The 20016-nt window shown below is 39.1% G+C and overlaps 2 protein-coding genes across 6 annotated transcripts in view; both read left to right on the top strand.

Moving 5' to 3' along the window:
• hip1 (huntingtin interacting protein 1) overlaps nt 1–9166 on the top strand; it is a 56264-nt gene extending 47098 nt beyond the window's left edge. For all 4 annotated transcript variants that reach the window (XM_058080899.1, XM_058080900.1, XM_058080901.1 and 1 more), the window contains 7 exons: nt 94–187; nt 1657–1757; nt 1863–1968; nt 2067–2190; nt 2274–2335; nt 4414–4531; nt 5673–9166. In XM_058080899.1, the coding sequence (XP_057936882.1) occupies nt 94–187; nt 1657–1757; nt 1863–1968; nt 2067–2190; nt 2274–2335; nt 4414–4531; nt 5673–5683 (616 nt within the window). In that variant the 3' untranslated portion in view covers nt 5684–9166. The remainder of the gene's footprint in view (nt 1–93; nt 188–1656; nt 1758–1862; nt 1969–2066; nt 2191–2273; nt 2336–4413; nt 4532–5672) is intronic.
• A 7137-nt stretch (nt 9167–16303) lies between these two features.
• Nucleotides 16304–20016, top strand: part of LOC131134459 (ion channel TACAN-like) — a 36744-nt gene continuing 33031 nt past the window's right edge. For both annotated transcript variants that reach the window (XM_058079778.1, XM_058079774.1), the window contains exon 1: nt 16304–17048. In XM_058079778.1, the coding sequence (XP_057935761.1) occupies nt 16967–17048 (82 nt within the window). In that variant the 5' untranslated portion in view covers nt 16304–16966. The remainder of the gene's footprint in view (nt 17049–20016) is intronic.

The raw sequence follows: 20016 nt of genomic DNA, 5'->3' as shown, positions 1-20016 counted from the left end.
GTCTGAGTTTATGCCTCATCTGTGGTCATTTTCTTTATGTCAATTATATCATTTTGGTCAGTTTAACATTTTGTGCTCTGTCGCCCCCTGCAGGATCTTAGCGTCGTGCACAGACCTGATGACGGCCATCAAGGCTCTTGTTCTGTCCTCCAAAGATCTGCAAAGGGACATTGTGGAGAGTGGGCGGGTAAGTTATATTCGTAGGTTATAGATGTTATTTACTTGACAGGACACTTTCTCTGTACTTATTCAAGTACTTTTGGGGGAATTGGATCATCCTCATTGTTATTTGTAATACCTTGCGGTTTTTATTCATTACAACACCAAATGCTCTTTTAGTATTTTGGTTTCCTGAAAAGTGAACAGGTAAAAGAGGTTTCTAGGGAGGAGAGTGTCCCGCGATTGGGATAATTAAAGCTGTCTTTGGGCGAGAGGCGGGGTACACCCTTGACTGGTGGCAGAGCCAATCACAGGGCACATACAGACAAACAACCATTCACACTCACATTCATACCTATGGACAATTTGGAGTCGCTAATTAACCTAGCATGTTTTTGGAATGTGGGAGGAAACCGGAGTACCCGGAGAAAACCCACGCATGCATGGGGAGAACATGCAAACTCCACACAGAGATGGCCGAGGGTGGAATTGAACCTTAGCTATGAGGTCTGCGCACTAACCACTCGTCCGCCATGCAGCCCAATAAAAGAATCAAACCTTTTAAAATATCACTGTACTAGAATTTATATTACTGTAGTAATTTGGATGTAAAAAGACCAATTATTGGCTGCGCGGTAGCGAGTGGTTAGCGTGCAGGCCTCACAGTTAGGAGACCCAAGTTCAATTCCACTCTCGGCCATCTCTGTGTGGAGTTTGCATGTTCCGGATATTCCGATTTTCTTCCCACATTCCAAAAACATGCTAGATAATTCAAACTCCAAATTGTCCATAGGTATGAATGTGAGTGTGAATGGTTGTTTGTCTATATGTGCCCTGTGATTGGCTGGCCACCAGTCCAGGGTGTACCCCGCCTCTTGCCTGCAGCCCCCCCGCGACCCTCGTGAGGAAAAGCGGTAGAAAATTAATGAATGAATGGTTGACCCTGGAGCTGCATGACGGTCAAGTGGTTAGCACGCAGGCCTCACAGCTAGGAGACCCGAGTTCAATTCCACCCTCTGCCATCTCTGTGTGGAGAGTACATTTTAAAATGTGGAGAGTATATTGTAAAATATGGAAACAATGGGATGGCTGCACGGCGGACGAGTGGGTAGTGCACCGACCTCACAGCCAGGAGACCCGAGTTCAATTCCAACCTATGTGGAGTTTGCATGTTCTCCCCGTGCATGCGTGGGTTTTCTCCGGGTACTCCGGTTTCCTCCCACATTCCAAAAACATGCTAGGTTAATTGGCGACTCCAAATTGTCCATAGGTATGAATGTGAGTGTGAATGGTTGTTTGTCTATATGTGCCCTGTGATTGGCTGGCCACCAGTCCAGGGTGTACCCCGCCTCTCGCTGCGGCCACCCTCGTGACCCTCGTGAGGATAAGCTGTAGAAAATTAATAAATGAATGAATACCAATTCTATGGGCTTGATTGTGTTGTTTTCCTTAAAAAAATAAGGAATCAATGATTGCTATTTGTCTTTTATCCACCAGGGGGCGGCATCTACTAAGGAATTTTATGCCAAGAATTCTCGCTGGACAGAGGGCCTGATTTCTGCCTCCAAAGCAGTCGGCTGGGGTGCAACTGTCATGGTGTAAGTAGCCCCTACCTTACATGTTACCTGTTAAGACCCTTCATGAGTGACATAATGAGGATTCCAGCTTTTCATTGTGAGCATGTTTTTTATTTTGCACTGCAGAGATGCGGCTGATTTGGTGGTGCAGGGCAAAGGGAAGTTTGAGGAGTTGATGGTATGTTCTCATGAAATTGCTGCCAGCACAGCGCAACTTGTTGCCGCCTCCAAGGTGAGCGCGTAGCGTAACTTTCTAAGATAGCGTAACTCCCCGGTGGTGTTCATGAACGCCGTGCTCCATGTCTAATCTAATTCCCGCCGCCGTTTCAGGTAAAAGCAGACAAAGATAGTTCCAACTTGCATCGCCTGCAGCAAGCGTCGCGAGGCGTCACCCAGGCGACTGCCGCTGTTGTGGCATCCACCAAGTCTGGGAAGTCCCAGATTGAAGACAAAGGTTAGTACCTCTCAGCATCCTTTGGGTTGTTTTTGGGAATAATACACATAAAGTTGTGTTGTTATTGAAACATTGTGTTTCAGATACTATGGACTTCTCCAGCATGACGCTCACACAGATCAAACGACAAGAGATGGACGCCCAGGTTAGACACCCATGAAATAATAGTCAGTCCTGTTTTGGAATATGCTTATTGTTCCATTCTGAAACAACATTGTTTTTCATCCAGCGGGAAGTTGAGTCAGACCGACGCTTCAGCCGGTCAGTCTGAGGCTGTCTCTGCCCCCGCAGTGAAAGAAAAACAAAACAAAAGTGCAAGGACCTTTTGTCACACAAACAACTGTACTCTACTTATAAGAGCTGAATTTTAGAAATACCACAAAAGTTGATCTCGCTGCCACATATAGCGTCTTTGTTCCATAATTTCAGTGAAGTAACCTTCGATGTTCATGTATCCCTTTCTGGAACGGATTAATTCCATTTACATCAGGGGTCTCAAACTCAATTTACCTGGGGGCCACCGGAGCTAGGTTCTGGGTGAAGCCGAGCCGCATTAGGTTTAAAAAAAAAAAAAACAAAAAAAAAAAAACGCATTTATTAAAAAATCAATAAAAAAACTATCTTCAATGCTTTTTCTTCTGCTATAACCTACACTTTTTCAGTACTTTGGTTCTGGTTTTCCACATCAAAATATCTGATAAAACATTCCACTGTTCTCAAATATCTTCATTTTTATTTTTCTATACACAAAATAAGATAACAAAAAATAAATAAACAAATTAAGAATAAAGACAATAAATCAATCTATCAGTGATAAATAAGTAAAATAATAATAAAACAGCAAATAAGAAAAACGTAAGAAACCACATACATTTTCAGATTCAAATGTACAGTATTAACAGTTATTTAACCTTTAACATGAACATGAATGAAACTTTACCCAATTAGCAAGTTAGCATCGTACTCAGTTCCATCTGGGAGCAGCGTCGTAACTTTAACAACATGTTTGATGAGATGCTTTATCTTGACGTGTAATTTTCCGTTTTATTCCAAATCATTTCCTGCATTTATTTGTACCCTAGCGTCATAAGCCTTTAGCTTCATTGCTAATCCAAAGCAAAACAGGGCGGGGTAACAGGGTAGAGTAACAGTATGGGCGGGGCAAAAATCATGTTAATTGTGTCCGGTGTGCACACGGCTTTAAGCTGTCATTTCAACATTAAACTTTGGTATCAAGGTGGGGGCCTCAAACTAGCGTCTCGCGGGCCAAATGCGTCCCGCGGGCCGCGGGAGACCCCTGATTTTGAGACCCCTGATTTACATTATTGCTAAGGGGAAAAAATGATTTGGTTAGAGTATGTTTTGGTTAGGGCTGCACGGCAGTCTAGTGGTTAGCATGTAGACCTCACAGTTTGGAGACCAGGGTTCAATTCCACCCTCGGCCATCTCTGTGTGGAGTTTGCATGTTCTCCCCGTGCATGCGTGGGCTTTCTCCAGGTATTCCGGTTTCCTCCCACATTCCAAAAACATGCTAGGTTAATTAGCGACTCCAAATTGTCCATAGGTATGAATGTGAGTGTGAATGGTTGTTTGTCTATATGTGCCCTGTGATTGGCTGGCCACCAGTCCAGGGTGTACCCCGCCTCTTGCTCGAAGACAGCTGGGATAGGCTCCAGCACCCCCGCGACCCTTGTGAGGAAAAGTGGTAGAAAATTAATGAATGAATGAATGTTGTGGTTAGAGCCTGACCTTCATGATGCTAACCAAGGTTCCAAGCTGGGATAGGCTCCAGCACCCCCGCGACCCTTGTGAAGAAAAGCGGTAAAAAATGAATGAATGTTTTGGTTAGAGTCTGACCTTCATGATGCTAACCAAGGTTCCACTGTATTTGCAATGTACACATACCGTACAATACATACTGTATGTGCCCCCTAGTGGCTGTGAGAAGCATAGATGAAGAAATTTTGAGTAGCCTTCTTAACTTTGCTTAAAATAAAAACTAATAGAATAAAAACAAAGAACCCTATGAGAGCCGTGGGATTCAATCCGAACAGTAACGCTGTCATCTGAAAAGACTCCTTGTCAGAGTCCACGTCATAATTTCCTGTGTATGACTCCTATAAATAAACCTTTTAGGATGGTTGCTTTTCAGTGGTTTGTAGAAAGCAACCTCACGATGACAAGTGTGTGTGTTTGTTCTCAACGTGTGTGTTTATTCCTCAGGTCTTGGTGCTGGAGCTGGAAACACGTCTGCAGAAGGAGCGTGAGCGTCTCGGAGAGCTGAGGAAGAAACATTACGAGCTGGCCGGGGTAGCAGAGGGCTGGGGGGAGGACGAGGAAGGTGAGAGCAAAAGACGATCACAGCAGCACATTAAAATAATGCAGAGTTGAAATGGTTTGGATTTAGATTTTTTTTTTTTACCCCGTGGGAAATAATGTAAATTTAATCTGTTGCGGGGTCATAAAAAGTGTTCCCTCTAAGCCAGGGGTCTAAAACTCAATTTACTTGGGGAGCCACTGGAGCTAGGGTCTGGGCGAGACTGGGCTGCATCAGGTTTTCCAAAAAAAAAACATTTATTAAAAACAGAAAAATGAATAAACTTTGCTTTGGTTTCAATTTTCTACAAGAAAAGCTCTGATAAAACATTCCACTGTTCTCAAATATCTTTTTATTTTTCTACACAAAATAAGATGAAAAATAAATAAACAAATCAAGAATAAAGAAAATCAATCAGTAATAAATAAATATAATAATAATAATAAAACAGCAAATAATAAAAACTTAAGAAACCACATATAGTTGGTGGGTAGACAAATTATTTTTTTCAGATTAAAATGAACAAAGCATTATTAGAGCCCTGTAGACATGACAAAACACGACTATAGTCACATTTATACTCTTTTTATTTACAACATATTGCGCAACTGCAGGGTCTTGAGACACAGTTAAAGTTTCCTTTAAACTTAAATTGCCAAAAACTTACCACTTCCACACGGATAGGGAGGATAACTATTAACAGTTATTTAACCTTTAACATGAACATTAATCAAACGTAATAATTTTTTTCTGGGTACATGATACCATACAGCACAACATAAACAACGCAACTAAATATAACACCATGAACTATTTCCAATTTTTACATGCCCCCTGGCAGTCACGGCCAATGAAATGCCTTACTGGGAAGAAATGCATGATGGGAAGCCATTTAAAGTAGTTTTGGGGGTTTTAATAACATTGGTTACTTAGTTAGTTAGTTTTTTTAGTTAGTTTACCCTTTTGCTTGTGTTAAGACACTGTGAGTCAGACTGTGAAATCGAGTAATGACCTCCTGCGCTCCTGATTGGCGCCTGACAAAAAAAGAAAGCGAACACAAATGTTCAATTCTCAATTGCATGATGGTTAAGTGGCCTACTAAACGTACGGATGATTGACTTGAAATGCCCTAAATGTCATCAACTGCTCTCGTCCTCCTCTGCAGGTTCAGGTTGATCGTCCGTCCCCCTCCCCTCCGACATGGCCTTCTACCTGAAGAAAAGTCATTCTTTTTTTTATTTATACACTCTTCCCCTTACTCTCTTGTCTCGCTTGTGTTCTCCTCTTCCATTTGTTTGTTCGTCAAGCCAAATGAAACGGTGCTTGTTCTCAACCTGCTTCTTCGACGCACGTGTAGGATCTTCCGTTGCGGACAGCGCCAAGGGAACGAGACTAGGAATGGAAGCATCACCCGGACTTGATCTTGAACCCTTCTATCATTATTATTTATTATTATTATTATTATTTGTGCTCCAATTTGAACACACTCCCTAGCAGTTGCAGTAGGGACTCTTGATACTCATGATGAGCACAACGTCTGCCACAACTACACGAGAGCGGGGGTGTGAGCCCCCCCAAATCGGATGTCGATGGAAGAAAACGAGAAGTACAAGAAGAAGCGACACTGCGTGGAGGAGCCTGAGGTCAGTTTTGGTGTCGCTCGCTCCTTTCTAAACTACCTGTTAAGTCCATCGTCTTCACTGGACTTTCTGCCTTTTTCACCTTTTGGAACAAACCCGACTGTTAAATCAAGCTGAACTTTCATCTCGTTTCTATTTTTTTTTTATTTTTTATTTTTTTAAGTGGTTGCTTCCACAGAAACCCGCTCTCAACTGCCAACTTGCAAAGGAGGGAAGCTCACACCCCTCATTGTAATGCATCAGAGGTCATAGCAGGACAGTGAGTAACAGTTATTTACACTTTTAATTCCTAACAATGTATTTTTTTATATCGAGGGGGGGAAAAAAAGCACCGACATCTTGTTTCATTGTGTAAACTTTGGAATTTTAAAGCTGCTTTTTATTTGGAACAAACAGATGCATCTCAATAAATGGGAACGGGACTCCGACATTCCATAGATTGTTCAACAATGGATGTCTTCATCATCTTGATGACGAAACCTCAAAGATAATAAAACGCCCAAATTACCAAAAAAAGTTAAATATTGTAACTAAGGATGCTCTGATAGATATGAAAAAACTGCATTTAAAGAGCATCACTTGATTATGGTAGGCAGCGCGGTGCACGAGTGGTTAGCCTCACAGCTAGGAGACCCGAGTTCCAATTCCACCCTCGGCCATCTCTGTGTGGAGTTTGCATGTTCTTTCCATGCATGCGTGGGTTTTCTCCGGGTACTCCGGTTTCCTCCCACATTCGACTCCAAATTGTCCATAGGTATGAATGTGAGTGTGAATGGTTGTTTGTCTATATGTGCCCTGTGATTGGCTGGCCACCCCGCCTCTTGCCCCAAGACAGCTGGGATAGGCTCCTACCATCAACACCCCCCCCCCCCCCCCCCCCCCCCCCGCGACCCTTATGAGGAAAAGCGGTAGGAAATGAATGAATGAATGGTTGACCCTGGAGCGGCATGGCGGTCGAGCCTCACAGACAGCTAGGAGACCCGAGTTCAATTCCACCATCTCTGTGTGGAGAGTACATTTTAAAATATGGAGAGTACATTTTAAAATATGGAAACGATGGGATGGCTGCACGGTGGACAAGTGGTTAGCGTGCAGACCTCACGGCTAGGAGACCCGAGTTCAATTCCACCCTGTGTGGAGTTTGCATGTTCTCCCCGTGCATGTGTGGGTTTTCTCCGGGTACTCCGGTTTCCTCCCACATTCCAAAAACATGCTAGGTTAATTAGCGACTCCAAATTGAGTGTGAATGGTTGTTTGTCTATATGTGCCCTGTGATTGGCTGGCCACCAGTCCAGGGTGTACCCCGCCTCTTGCGTGAAGACAGCTGGGATAGGCTCCAGCATCGCCCTTGTGAGGATAAGCGGTAGAAAATGAATGAATTAGGCGGTGACGCTAATAACCTGAATGATAATTAAATTCATTAGATGAGAGCAACCGTTCTCGAAATTAAGGTTCCTTTGTATCTTATAATTAATCCATGTGATCATTATCGGACAATTTCAGTCCTGGATGATGGGAATCGGAGCATCCCGAGTGTTGAATTGGTCTGAATTGAACTTCTGAAATCAAACAACGTTTCCGCCATGTTGTCATTTATTGACATGCAGCTGTAATTAAGACTGTTTTCTTCTTTAACTGTGACGATTGAGCTGCATTATCACACATTGCCCCTGAAACACAATTTTTTTTTGGGGGGGGGGGTGGACCGCTTCCTTAGCTTGAAGACCACATAGCTGTGTGTACATAAGTCATCTTTCCGTTTTTCAACCGCATCATTGTTTGTGGAGTCAGGAATGTAAAAATGTAAAGTGGGGCAGGTCATCCTTTTGCCCCAAGAGCTCACTTCGAGAACACATCTCATGACTGTGGTGTCTTTGTGTGTCTTCAGCCTAATTCCGACACTAGAAGTTGTCTCTCACCGGGTTTTGCGTAGACGCGAATTAAACAGTATTTGCCAATAATTCTTAGAGTGAAGTAGTTTCTTTTTAGTGGGGAACTTGTATTAGTTCCCAAGGTGAAGTAAAGGTCAGGTTCAAACTGCAGTGATGTCGTTATTAGATTGAATAACCGCTTCACTTGTGTTCCGTCACACTACAGTACCTTCTTTTGTGAGTCCAATTTGGGATACTTATTAAAACCGCAGTAATTAAGGTGACTTAGAAGACGAAACAAACGCACTTTGAGCGATGAAGGGGTCGTGTAGTCTTAACCTGCGTCGACTCAGCCAAGCCTTTCGAACCGCCTCACACTGTAGTCAATCAAAAACTTGCTCGCTCGTGTGTCTTTGGACCGTATACTAAAAACTATGTTGGTGGTTTTGTTTTTATTTTTTCAGTTTTTACAATAAATATTTCAACTTGTCAATACACAAGTAAGTGTCTGGTTTTATTTCAGTTCAGCTTCAGAGTTGGAAGGTAGGAGTGTTTTTTTATTGGCTTGCGGCACAAAACAACACACAATGGGGCCAAAACTGTTCAACTTGTACATCAATGATATCTCCACATATTTGCGTATGATACCACTGCTTTTTGTTCTGGAGGGAGTACAGATGAAATCATTAGAAAGGTCATAGAAGAAATGGTCACACTAAAAAGATGGTTTGATGACAATAGATTGTCCTTGAACCTAAATAAAACTAAAATCATGTTGTTTGCTAACAGCAGAAAGGACACAAACCAGGAAATACAAATAGATGGTGTAGACATTGAAAGGGTGAACGAAAATAAATTTCTGGGGCTCACAATAGATGAAAATATGAGCTGGAAACCTCATATTACAAATATACAACATAAGGTGGCCAGAAATATTTCAGTATAGAACAATATCTTACTTATTGTGTGGAAATATGGGCTAATAACTATAAAAGCAATCTTCACTCGCTAAATGTACTGCAAAAAAGGTCAGTAAGGATAATTCATAATGCCGCCTACAGAGAACATACTAACTCCTTATTTCTAAAATCACAAATACTTCAACTTGCTGATATAGTTCATCTTCAAACAGCTAAAATAATGCATAAGGCTAAAAATAACCAATTAGCTAAAAATGTCATCCAATACTTCTCTAGAAGAGAGGAGAAATATGATCTCAGGGAAGAAGTACATTTGAGACACTTATATGCTATGGTACCCATTATGTCATTGGATGGTCATAAAATTAAAATAAAAAAAAATGTAAATTATGTTAGGATAAAAATTTAAATTAAAAAAAACCTAAATTATGTTAGGATAAGAATTAAAATTTAAATTAAAAAAAAAAAAAACAACTAACAATGCACAACGATGAGCCAATTCAAGAAACAATACAAGCAGTTGATGTTTGCTAAAATTAAAATAAAAAAAACTTCAATATGTTAGCATAAAAATTAAAATAAAAAAAAAAATTAAAATTTAAAAAAAAAACTAACTTAAATTATATTAGGAAAGCAGGAAGTGAACAAATGTAACAGTTACTGATTGTAAAAGTACCAGATGGAGGGGTAGGATTTAATAAGCTCTGCTTCTTCCTACTCCTTTTGGACATGTGGAACTGTGAACTGATTATGGGATGCACTCAATTGTAATCTGATGCATGTTCAAATGAAATAAAACAATTACCATTACCATTACCATTACTATGGTACCCATTATGTCATTGGATGCTCATATCACCTCGTACTTCAGTAAGAGGTGCATTATTAAAAAAATAAATAAATAAATAAATAAAATAAAAAAAAACTTAAATTATGTTTAATTTCATAAAAAATGAAATTAAAAAATTAAAAATAAAAAAAACAACTTAAATTATATTAGGAAAGCAGGAAGTGAACAAATGTAACAGTTACTGATTGTAAAAGTACCAGATGGAGGGGTAGGATTTAATAAGCTTTGCTTCTTCCTACTCCTTTTGGACATGTGGAACTGTGAACTGATTATGGGATGCACTCAATTGTAATCTGATGCATGTTCAAATGAAATAAAACCATTACCAAATAATTATGATGCTCGATTTCAGCTGAGATCGGGAAAACTTGGGTTTATGGGGCTGACATGTGATCAGCTGGACTGTTCCGCTCGCTGTTGAATTTCCTGTCTCAGCTGACACTACGTTTTGTGCGATGTTTTTGGACGGCTGTACATGCATAGCGTTCCCGTTGGTAAACCAAACTACATGTCCGAATCCAAGCAGAGCCAAACTTGTAATGCACCTTATTGATTTTCAGGGGTGTAGTTTGTTTCCCACTAAAAGCATCGACTCATTTTAAGTGCTTGCTTGGCTTTAAACTAAAGATGCTCTCAATCAGAGCCAAAGCTGAAGTTTGTACAGGTATATAAAATACGCAGGCCTTTTGTTGTCTTGGCAGCTTCTGAAGTCTTCCACGCACTTTTTCGGGTACATTAGTATAATCGGAAAAGATTAGAGGATCCAGGATCAAGTCTTATTCCCGTTGTCTGCTTCACTCGCCGTTCATTGGGTTGACTATAAGCCTCATTAACTGTCTGAAAAGACTCTTTAAAACAGGAGCCTCAAAGTAGTGTCCTGCGGGCCACATTTGGCCTGCGGGCCACGTGTTTAAGAGCAGCGTGCAAGGCAGTATTATCATCCTCTAGTACCTTGATATCATTGCGTAGTGCTCTATTTTCTTCCATAGGGTTTTTAAACTTCTTTAAAAGCAGCGTACAAGGCAGTATTATCATCATGTAGTACCTTGATATCATCCTCTAGAAGTCCCTGGGTAGATTACATTAACATAGCAACATGTAGAAGTCTGATTGGACAATACCAATCTTAACATACACTACTGGAAGCAGTCCAACCAGGAAACATTACAGAATGAAAGTACTAGATGGTTGTGAATAAATATAATTTAATGTAATTAAAATAAATATACATGATGCTGGTGATAGTGCTCAGACTGCACATACTACTGAAGTAAAAAAAAATATCAAACATGAATGAGTGGGCTTACTTCACCTCCCAAAAATGAAGTGGAAGCATTTGTTTATTTCTGCTGGCCCAGTGAGGGACTGCAAAGACTATAAATAGCTCGGCTTGTCTTTCTAGCAGGCACCACCACCACCACCACATTACCCATGTGACACAACAGCAGCCCTGCACACCATTGCTGCTGCTGCATGGAATCACGTCACAAACATCCCACTGGATAAATGGCGACCTAAATTAAGGAAGACTTGCTGTCTCTTAACAATGCATAGCATATTTTATATACAATATTTTTACACTTAAATGTATCAGATCAGGCGGCACGGCGGTTGTGTGGTTAGCGCGCAGACCTCACAGCTCGGAGACCAGGGTTCAATTCCACCCTCGGGCATCTCTGTGTGGAGTTTGCATGTTCTCCCCGTGCATGCGTGGGTTTTCTCCTGGTACTCCGGTTTCCTCCCACATTCCAAAAACATGCTAGGTTAATTAGCGACTCCAAATTGTCCATAGGTATGAATGTGAGTGTGAATGGTTGTTTGTCTATATGTGCCCTGTGATTGGCTGGCCACCAGTCCAGTGTGTACCCGCCTCTTGCCTGAAGACAGCTGGGATAGGCGTTACATTTGTTCACTTCCTGCTTTCCTAATATAGTTTAATTTTTATTTTTTTTTATTTTTTATTTTAGGTAGGCTTTAATTTTACCCCGCCTCTCGCTCGAAGACAGCTGGGATAGGCTCCAGCACCCCTGTGAGGAAAAAGTGGTCGAAAATGAATGAATGAATATATTCTAACAATAACTTTTCCACACAGGACCATGTAGTAGGTTTTAATTTAAAAACAGCATATTTCATCGTCATTGACTAATATTGACATTTTTTTTGATGACTTGACACATTTAAGTGTGACAAAAATAAGAAATCAGTAAGCATTTTTCGCGCCACTGTATTTATTACTGTCATCCTGTGCTGCCTTCAGGTGGCATGAGACGTGAAGGCCTTTGAATGCATCATTTATGTTGCAGACCCTGACCTCTAAACGGCAGGAAGCCTGTGGATAGCTGTGGATGTGGATCATCCCCTGATGTGCTAATGCAGGGGTCTCAAACTCAATTTACCTGGGGGCCACTGGAGCTAGGGTCTGGGCAAGGCTGGGCCGCATCAGGTTTTCAAAAAACAAAATAAAACGCATTTATTAAAAACAGAAAAATATACAAACTTTTTCAGTGCTTTGGTTCCGATTTTCTACAATAAAAGCTCTGATAAAACATTCCACTGTTCTCAAATATCTTAATTTTTATTTTTGTGCACAAAATAAGATAAAAATAAATAAACAAATCAAGAATAAAGAAAATCAATCAGTAATAAATAAATATAATAATAATAATTAAACGGCAAATAATAAAAACCTAAGAAACCACATATAGTTGGTGGGTAGACAAATTATTTTTTTCAGATTAAAATGAACAAAGCATTATTAGAGCCCTGTAGACATGACAAAACACGACTATAGTCACATTTATACTCTTTTTATTTACAACATATTGCGCAACTGCAGGGTCTTGAGACACATGCTAACTCGCAAACTAGAGAGCTAGCGACCTAAATGGTAGCCTTCAAGTTATTTCCTTTAAACTTAAATAGCCAAAAACTTACCACTTCCACACGGATAGGGAGGATAACTATTAACAGTTATTTAACCTTTAACATGAACAATCAAACGTAATAATTTTTTCTGGGTACATGATACCATACAGCATCCATATCAAACTGGCGCGGGCCGCACTAACATTAAACTTTCATATCAAGGTGGGGGCCTCAAACTGGTGTCCTGCGGGCCACATTTGGTCCGCGGGCCGCGTGTTTGAGACCCCTGTGCTAATGCATGCAGACATTTGTACCCAAGCTAACAGACCAGCAAAAGAGAGTACTATTCCTCCCTCGGAGGCAAACGGTGCTTTCAAAGACAACAAAGGAGCTGCTTCATGGACTCATTGATTAGGACTGTCTGGAGGTGAAGACACTCAGGTGAGAAGAAAGATGGAGGTGTAGGGGAATTGCAGGAAGAATCATACACTATTGTGTTTATGTGCACAGAGTGGAAATGAAAACAATGAATTACTGTAGCTTCAGTAGCATCACGACATGGCTTGTGGCTGTTGTTGCTTTTATTATTTTTTTTCCTGTGTTAAGTGTCGCTATAGTGATTACGTGGGTGTGTTTCCTGTGATGGATGAACACATTAGACGCCGCTGGGAAGAGATCTTTGTAAACAGTTAGAAAACACACCAAGTGTAACACCATTGCAGGGGTCTTCAACCTGTCGCTCACCAAAACTCCAATTAAAAAATCCTTCTTTTTTTTTTCCTCTTTATAAAATGAAAACTATCAAAATAGATCCTCATAGCTCTTGATTTTGGGGGGGAAAAGTTTGGACACCCCTAACCTAATGTGAGTACACAACTAACAACACAACTGGGGTTCACAATAGATGAAAATATTGAAAATTACATATCACCTCGTACTTCGGTACGAGGTACATTATTTAAAAAAAACAACAAAAAAAACCTTAAACCGTATTATGGACAGCAGGAAGTGAACAAATGTAACAGTTACTGATTGTAAAAGTACCAGATGGAGGGTAGGATTTAATAAGCTTTGCTTCTTCCTACTCCTTTTGGACATGTAGAACTGTGAACTGATTATGGGATGCACTCAATTGTAATCTGATGCATGTTCAAATGAAATAAAACCATTACCATTACTATGGTACCCATTATGTCATTGTATGGTTATATCACCTCGTACTTCGGTACGTGACTAAAATTAAAATTAAAATTAAAATTAAAATTAAAATTAAAATTAAAATTAAAATTAAAATTAAAATTAAAATTAAAAAACTTAAATTATGTTAGGATAAAATTAAAATAAATAAAAAATAAATAAATTATATTAGGAAAGCAGGAAGTGAACAAATGTAACAGTTACTGATTGTAAAAGTACCAGATGGAGGGATAGAATTTAATAAGCTTTGCTTCTTCCTACTCCTTTTGGACATGTGGAACTGTGAACTGATTATGGGATGCACTCAATTATAATCTGATGCATGTTCAAATGAAATAAAACCATTACCATTACCATTACCATGCTAGTAATGCCCCAAACTTTGGAGGTCTTGCTCAGACAATATAACAAGTACTATTTCCAGGCAGCAGAGTGACCCAGATATGATTTATTTATCATCCAGTACTTGAGTCAGTGTTACATTTCTGAGATGTCTGCTCCTGGTGATGTTCTACCACCAGGCCTCCATCCAAGGTGCTTATAAGGTGCTGGAATGCTCACTGCTGCGGTGATAAAGGCGACGTATGAATAAAGTTTTGTAAACAGATGTTTCCAACGGCATAAATGCGGGGCAGTGCCGTCTTTAAACACCACATGACCCAGATGTGATCTTCCCCAGCCGTCATAACACAAATGTAGGTCACATGGGGTGACATATTCAGCAGGATATGCGAGATCACGTCGTCTCCGTCCTGCTGTGCTCCTCTTACACGTCACATGGAATCGATACCCAATGGCGGAGACACACGGTCAAGTCGCTCTGCTCTGTTATTTCACATGCAGACAGACGGTAGACGTGAACACGGCGAAGCGCCTGAGAGGTAGGCCGAGCATGACTCCTCTTTCTTCTGCTCTGCCTTCTCATTAAACATAACACAGAGAGACGAGGTTGCTAGGAGACCCGGCCCGATGCAAACACTGCACCATCTGCTGCAGTGAGATTTGCAGCGGTTTAGCCAAGTCGGACAGAGCGAGACGGAGAGCCCCGGAGGATCATTGCAAGCAGCAACAACAACCACCTAGTCAAAGATGGAGGAGAGACAATGAAAGATGGAGAAAAAAAGTGCAGTGGAGCAGAGTGGGAATCCGAGTGAGGAGGACAGTGGGAGGCATAAACATAAAGTACACGCAACAAGAGGTTCGATTCATGTGTGACTAACAGGAGTGACTCTTACATCGCACTCCTCCGCAAACCATCCACTCGCCCATTCACCTGACTGTGTTTACCCAGCTTACATACGATGCTTACGTTCATGAGCAGCACAATATTTACACCCACACCCGTTCAACACGTCCGAAAAGGATGGAGACAGAAATGAATAAATGAAGAAAAATCATCAAAAAAAGTAGGAAGAATTTGTTTTTTGAGCTATCTGTGTCATGACACAGTTAGATTAAGAACAACAAGATTAAAACAGATTCCTCAGTTGATCCTGGACTCAAAGATCTGTGTCTTGGATCACATGTCAAAAATATGGTAATGGTAATGGTTTTATTTTATTTGAACATGCATCAGATTACAATTGAGTGCATCCCATAATCAGTTCCCAGTTCCACATGTCCAAAAGGAGTAGGAAGAAGCAAAGCTTATTAAATCCTACCCCTCCATCTGGTACTTTTACAATCAGTAACTGTTACATTTGTTCACTTCCTGCTTTCCTAGTATAATTTAAGTTCGTTTTTTTTTTAATTTTTATCCTAACATAATTTAAGGGATTTTAATTTTAATTTTTATCCAAACATAATTTTTATTTTTATTTTATCCTAACATAATTTAAGGGTTTTTAATTTTAATTTTAATTTTAATTTTAATTTTAATTTTAATTTTAATTTTAATTTTAATTTTAATTTTAATTTTAATTTTAATTTTAATTTTAATTTTAATTTTAATTTTAATTTTAATTCATTTTCTACCGCTTTTCCTCACAAGGGTTGCGGGGGTGCTGGAGCCTATCCCAGCTGTCTTCGGGCGAGAGGCGGGGTACACCCTGGACTGGTGGCCAGCCAATCACAGGGCACATATAGACAAACAACCATTCACACTCACATTCATACCTATGGACAATTTGGAGTCGCTAATTAACCTAGCATGTTTTTGGAATGTGGGAGGAAACCGGAGTACCCGGAGAAAACCCACGCATGCACAGGGAGAACATGCAAACTCCACACAGAGATGTCCGAGGGTGGAATTGAACCCTGGTCTCCTAGCTGTGAGGTCTGCGTGCTAACCACTAGACCACCGTGCCACCCCAATTTTAATTTTAATTTTAATTTTAATTTTAATTTTAATTTTAATTTTAATTTTAATTTTAATTTTAATTTTAATTTTAATTTTAATTTTAATTTTAATTTTAATTTTAATTTTAATTTTAATTTTAATTTTTGTCACGTACTGAAGTACGAGGTGATATGACCATATAATGACATAATGGGTACCATAGTAAGTGTCAATATAGTGACTAGCCAGGACACCTCTGCTGTTGTGTTAATGTCATTTCCAATGTTTCTGTTCAGAATTAACAACACAAGTAAGCAATATGACTGCCTATTATCTTTTTGTATATGATATTATTTACTGTGTGTGTTAGAGGTAGAGTAGAGTATTTGCTCATAGAACGCACACAGTTTCCTTTATCATAAAGCAGAGCGCTCAGTACTCTGGTGAGGCGTTCAAGAGCACTGCGTAGATGTAAGCGTTACATAAATTTGTGTTTTGTTGAAAATAAGTTGAATGTGACAGAACTTCGATAAAGAAAGTGAAAAACACTACTGAATTAAATTAAAAAAACATTGTATATATAACAAAAGTCTGTTACAATGGGTTTACAATATCAAGGTAAGAACCTCCAACGAAAGTAGCGTCTGTTGCAATGGGTTTGAAATATCAAGGTAGGAACCTCTGACACATGTCGCAGGGGGAACGGTTTATGTGAGACACATCACAAAAAGTGAACCTGGTCAATGTGTGTAATGATTGTACCTCCTGTTGAACTTTACAAAAAAAATCAAGTGAGCAACTAAACAGGTCTTTAAAGTTAAGTTTGCAGTGGACTAGAATGAAACTGCGACAGTGTGGCTCTTTCCGTCCATACTTCCGTCTACACTTCCGTCCATTAATGACAAGCGTCTTCATTAAAGGTAAAAGTGCTGTTAAATGTCCATTTTATTCATCAATTATATGTGTATTGCTTAGTTGGCTGTATGTAAATGTAGGTGAATTAATTATTGTCTGTAAAGTGTGTTTTGTACTTTTGTTGGCTGGAATGGATTAATTTGAATTGACATGACGTCATATGGGTAAATTGATTCGGTTTATGACGAATGACGAAAACCGAGGTTGCGCCGTACTTGCATTTAAAGGAATAAACATCCAATTTTACGTACATATATCAAGGTGCATTTTATTAAGATGATGATCCAATAATATGAAGTCAACATCAGCATCCCTCTTTTCAAAGAACTTTAAAATTGAAACATTTTGGGTAGAAAAAGAAGAAAAAAAAAAGTAATTTTTAGAGCCAACCAGTGAGAATATGTGATATGACCCAAATCAAATTCATTCATCATCATAGGGCTTGCAGATAAAACATGATAACACACGGACGCTATTTACATTCAGTAACACAGAGGTTGACATGAATGGTGAATACAGTAAAATACAATATATTCATATATTAAGATCTGTTTTACAAAATAAAAGATACATATGACAGAGAAGTCTATGCGCAGCCTTAGCGTTCAGCTATACATACACACACCATCATTTTTGCACAACGTCGTCCAAGCAAAATCGAATATTTTGTTTGGTCAGTGTCGTGTTGACGGGTGCTTTCTTTGGTTGTGACAGGTCTGAATATACATATTACTGTACCAGACTCTAACATAGGGGCTGGACTTTTTACGGCAATGTTCCTGTTTTTAAAAAGCTCAGGAACAAGTGGACAAATCACATGAATCCTGAGGTGACACGTTCTACTTCCTGGAACCCGGATCCTATATAGATACTGTAAATCTTGTTGTGACTGGATTGCACAGAAATGACACCACTTGCGCTCAAGACTACCCTGCACTTAAGCTCATGCATACTGTATGTATGTATATTTGTGGTGCATTTTACCAGATGGAAAATGAAATGGATTCGCTCATTTGAAACATTTCCATCAGGGTAGCACTCAATTTACAGAGGGAGGAGCGAGGGGGGAAAAAAAGCCTCATGCATTGTAGAACTCTTCGTCATGGAGATACATACATTAGAAAAGTAACATGACCTTAAAACTGATGTACTTTTTTAATGTTGGTACATTATGGAGATCAACAGGTGGGTCTTTCTTTATGCAGTAGTGTGTGTGTGAACCGAATAGACAGTATTGTATTCCATTGTAGTCAGATATTGCAAGACAAGGTCATTGTTCTTCATAATCAACGCAGGGACATGTTTATATATATATGTGTGTATATATATATATATATATATATATATATATATATATATATATATATATATATATATATATATATATATATATATATATATATATATATTTATTTATATATATATATTTATATATATATATTAGGGCTGTCAATTTTTTTACAATTTTAACTCAGATTAATCGTGGTCGCATGTCTGAAAATCTATTTACCGTGAATGAATTTATTATTATTTTTTTTTTATTTGGGCAAATATATGAAACATTACAGTGCATTTCTTACATAAATCAAAATATAACTTTCCATTATTTTACATTTGTATTCAACTATCTGATCACAAGCCCAAAAGGAGTAGGCTGAAGCAAAAGCTTATAAATGCCTTGTGTTATTATTATCATTGTAATATTATTATTGTTATTATCATTATTATCATTATTGTTATAATCTTTATCATTATTACCATTATTATTGTTATTATTATCACCATTATTATAATCATCATTAATATTACCATTTTCATCATTATAGTTGTAACAATTTTTTTTTTAATTATTATTTAATTTTACAGACTTCATTGCTTCTTTGTAGAGCGTCGTATCATTCCATCTGTTGTTTTCTGAAATTATTGCCAATTTATTATTATGAGCAATACGTGTTTGCATGACACCATTGAAGTTGAATTCACATGTTTTTCGTGTATTATATTTAAATGCAGCAAATTGTACTTTTGCATTAAACCTTACAATATACACGTTTATTCAGACGACACATTACACGCATCATAAAGACATTGAATGCATCACGTGGTCGTTGCAATGACGATGGGACTAGAAATTTATTTGCGGGATGGAGATTTATGCTTTATATAGTGTCGGAATTACATTGCTGTTGATGTGTTCAGGTCAGAAAAAAGTTAGAAAACTGTTTGACTCAGTGGCGACGCTACACTGCATATGCATTAATTATGCTAACAGATTTTATATAATGATTTTTTTATTTTTGAGAGCCCTAATACATATCAATATATATTGATATATATATATATATATATATATATTTGTGTGACTGGCACAAAACCAGAAAAAAATGTAAACAAAGTAATGGAGAATGCACAGACACTGCACATTACGATGTGAAACAATGTGATGATGTAAATAATTCCACCTTTAAACCCATGAAACTCGTCATGCTTTGGCTATTTCTTTGAATCAAGGTAGTCGATGGTGACGGTTTCCGATGGCTCTCGTCTGTTGAGCTTTTTAAGGAACTTTGGGAACCACTTGATATCTTTGCTATACCTACACAAAGATCTGCAGATCTGCTTTACACGACTAATTTCAAAACCAACTGGGCCTTCTCGGCTGCAATGGGCTTTACCAGGCGGTTCCTGCTGTATCTCTTTCAAATTGGCCACCCCGAGATGGGGGTCATTTTAAAAAGCCCCCTGCAGAACTGGAGCAGGATCTTGCCCCCTTTCCTGTTTTGTGTTTAGCAAACCTAGCCTGGTGAGCGTCAATCCCCCGCCACCCACCTGCTGTGACCCATGTGCTCGGGCCTCTGTGCCAAAACTCATGACCAGCCCCAGCTGGCACTGCCCCAATGATGTCGATTTGCTATAATCATCTTAGGTCGTCGCTATCTAGAGGGGTGGCAGAATAGTCAAGCGAGGCCGACT

Source organism: Doryrhamphus excisus, chromosome 8 (assembly GCF_030265055.1).
Source record: "Doryrhamphus excisus isolate RoL2022-K1 chromosome 8, RoL_Dexc_1.0, whole genome shotgun sequence".
Taxonomy (NCBI): Eukaryota; Metazoa; Chordata; class Actinopteri; order Syngnathiformes; family Syngnathidae; genus Doryrhamphus; species Doryrhamphus excisus.
This window is presented reverse-complemented; position numbering and strand designations above follow the sequence as displayed.